At 50.5% G+C, this 3042-nt stretch overlaps 1 protein-coding gene across 1 annotated transcript; it reads left to right on the top strand.

Moving 5' to 3' along the window:
- Positions 1–1353: 1353 nt before the first annotated feature.
- Positions 1354–2465, top strand: LOC127298462 (probable carboxylesterase 17). Its single transcript, XM_051328306.2, has one exon. The coding sequence runs from the start codon at positions 1386–1388 to the stop codon at positions 2460–2462; it is 1077 nt and encodes a 358-aa protein (XP_051184266.1). The 5' UTR covers positions 1354–1385; the 3' UTR covers positions 2463–2465.
- The last annotated feature ends 577 nt before the right edge of the window (positions 2466–3042 follow it).

Here is a 3042-nt window from a genome sequence, read left to right as displayed (position 1 = left end):
GCCTCGACGTTGCATGAGCTCGAGAATCTTAGCGCTCGAGAAGGTTTTCACACCCATCTGATAGTCATACATGAGCGCTCGAGCTTCTACATACTGTACCGGATGGCTTTCTGGTTTTGTGCTCCTCCAGCCTCCACAAGAGTGAGGGGATCGTCAAAGCTCTCAATTCCTAATGACTCCCGATCCCAGAACATCAAGATGCATGTTTTTGATAGAAAAAATATGGCAAGTCACTCGAGCAACCTTCAAAATTGAATTAGTAGAAGAATCTGCTTATATATCTACATGCCAACAATCCAAAAAAGGGAACTAACAACGAGTAGAAAAAGAATGTCGATGCCATAAAATGAAACATATATGTGCTCTTTCATCGCCTATTTTATAAAGGTATCACACTATCACAGTAAAGTACTCATGTAATCATAAACGTTTACTCAAGACACAGAGAGACTGCATTTCAGTACTAATATCCCAGCTACCCTGGTGGTTTATTTCTTGGCAATAAATAGACGGCCGTTCCCACTCGACACTTCATGGAACTTTTCTATCAACTTCTGTACATGCATTCATTTATCATGTTATAACAAAATGGAGAAAAGACTTGTAGTGTCCTTAGCAGGGAACAATGAGGCTACAAAGGCACAGGTGTCGCGAAGCAAGTGCGAGGAAAATGGATGGGCTAGGTTTAGGGTGGTCATTCCCTATCAAATTCTAACTTCAAAATTCTAGTTAAATTTTAATTAAATAGGCAAGGATTAAAAGATACAAAGGAATTTGGGACTTAGATAGATCAACATTTAGCCAATCTGGATGATTACCGTCGTGCCCTGCACTTCTTCTTGGCAAACAATAGACCAATATATATTGTCGTGCTGGGTCTGACATAGCGATCGTTATGCTGATTGGCAAAAATATTTAGATAAGAAGACAAGTGTAGACTTCATTCACGAAAATTTGAATAAATGAAATAATCCATCTGGAGAAGTGTATAATGCAGTGTTGATAATTCCTTTCCGCGAGAAGTAGAAGGAGCAACGCCAGCAGATAATGCAAGTCAATCATTTGCACCAATCCCTTCGGTCTGACATTTCCCACAGATTAATATATGAACTCTACAAATTAATTTCAGCATGGACGACAGCATCTAGAATGACTGGTCATATCCGAAAAATTATTTTCCATTCGTCAAGAGAAATTTCGACCATGACAGATCATGGTATTAACAGCCAAAACTACAAATCAAATGACATTTCCCAAGCATGAACAGTTAGTTAAGCCTTGGGTGTTCTATATAAGTCCTCTTAACCCGTGGTTATCATCTCATCAAGCGAGACAGCCAACACATATAGCTCAAGCACAAGTGCGTAGCAAAGGCCACGAGAAAAATGGCCAGCCCTTGCTGCAAGGACACCTGCTGCAAGAAAGAACTAGTCGACGACATCGCGGGGTGGATCAAGATCTACAACGACGGCACAGTGGAGCGGCCCGCCCCTCCTCCGGAGGCACAACAATTGGCAACTTCCATCCCACCCTATGACGTGCCATGCAACGGAGTGACTGTGCATGACATCTCGGCCGACCCACCTCTCCGCCTGTACCTCACGGCGGCGGCCCCTTTGAACGGTCGACGCCTGCCCGTGCTACTCCACTTCCTCGCCGGTTCGTTCTGCATCACCGACCCCTCTTGGGCGATGTACCATTCCTTCTACGCCCGTCTCGCCGCCTCAATCCCCGTCGCCGGCATCGTGTCCATCACCCTCCCTCTCGCCCCGGAGAACCCGCTCCCAGCGGCCATAGCTGCCGGCTATGCCGCCATTGATTGGTTGAAGTCGCTTGCTCGACCTGTGCTGCCCAACGAGCCAGTCCCTGAGCCAACGTATGACCCGGTAAACAGGCTCAGGGATGTGGCTGACTTGTCACGTGTGTTCCTCATAGGTGACAGCAATGGTGCTAATCTGGCGCTCCAGGTGGCCGCCGGGTTCAGCTCGGCGGAGCCGGGGTACTGGGGCCCCGTTCGGCTAGCCGGAGCCATCCTGTTAAACCCCGGGTTTACCCGGTCCGCTCCGAGCCGGTCCGAGTCGACCGACCCGATGAACAGGTACATGAACCGCGAGCTGGTGGGCAGGTTCCTGAAGCTGGCCCTCCCGGAAGGCGCCACCCGAGACCACCCTTACATCTGGCCCGTCGTTGACGCCACCGCCGCCGTGCCGCCTCTGCTGGTGAGCATCGCGATGCTGGACTCGCTGCGCGACCGGCAGGTGGAGTACTGCAACGCGATGCGGCGCGCTGGGAAGCACGTGGAGGTGGTGTTGAGCGCCGGCGTGGACCACATCTTCTACCTAAAGCACGGCTTGGTCGACTCCGAGCCGGAAAATGACGAGACCGCGGCGCGCATCGCCGAGCTCATCGAGGATATCGGACGATTCGTCGGCCGGCGCCACTGCTGTGTTGCCCGTCTGTAGGCGTTTGTCCGGGGCGTTTGTGGGTCGGCTTTGCGTAATTGTGTTGCTGTTGTTCATCAGCCTGTATGCGTGGGTTCATCTTCTTGCGAGGAGGCCGGAGAATTTGTGAATCGTGAGTGCTTGGATTTCTTATCGTTCAACTGGATTGGACTAGAATGGTTCTTTCTTCTTACTTCAAGGATCATTATTTCCGTCGGAAGTTGACATTTTAACGGTAATAAAAACATTGTGTGCCCTGTCCTGCCCAATTTAACGGTAACAAAAACTGAAGTTGACTCCGCCAACACTGATGGGGCGGGTCCACAGCCAGGAGGCTTTTCCTGCGCTTTCTTCATGCGTTGTTCCCGCCAACACGCGGCGCGCCGGTGTTCCCGCTAGCCTCCTTTCTACTTTGTTCGGCCTGGAAGCGCCGGATGGATAGTTGGGCTGCGCCGGCTAAAAAACTATTTTGGGAGCCATGGCTGGGCGTAATTTTTGACGCCGGCACTCCTCAAAGGCCCATATGGGGCTTTGGGAGGGGACGAGTGGAGATGGTCTTAGCTCCCAGCCCCACCCCCCATAGCAGTTGTATAGTGTGGTT

This window comes from Lolium perenne, chromosome 5 (assembly GCF_019359855.2).
Source record: "Lolium perenne isolate Kyuss_39 chromosome 5, Kyuss_2.0, whole genome shotgun sequence".
Lineage (NCBI taxonomy): Eukaryota > Viridiplantae > Streptophyta > Magnoliopsida > Poales > Poaceae > Lolium > Lolium perenne.
The sequence above is the reverse complement of the archived record's forward strand: the minus strand, read 5'-3'. Positions and strand labels throughout refer to the sequence as shown.

Coding starts and splice junctions, on each gene's coding strand:
- LOC127298462 (XM_051328306.2), top strand. CDS start 1,386: ATGGCCAGCCCTTGCTGCAAGGACACCTGCTGCAAGAAAGAACTAGTC.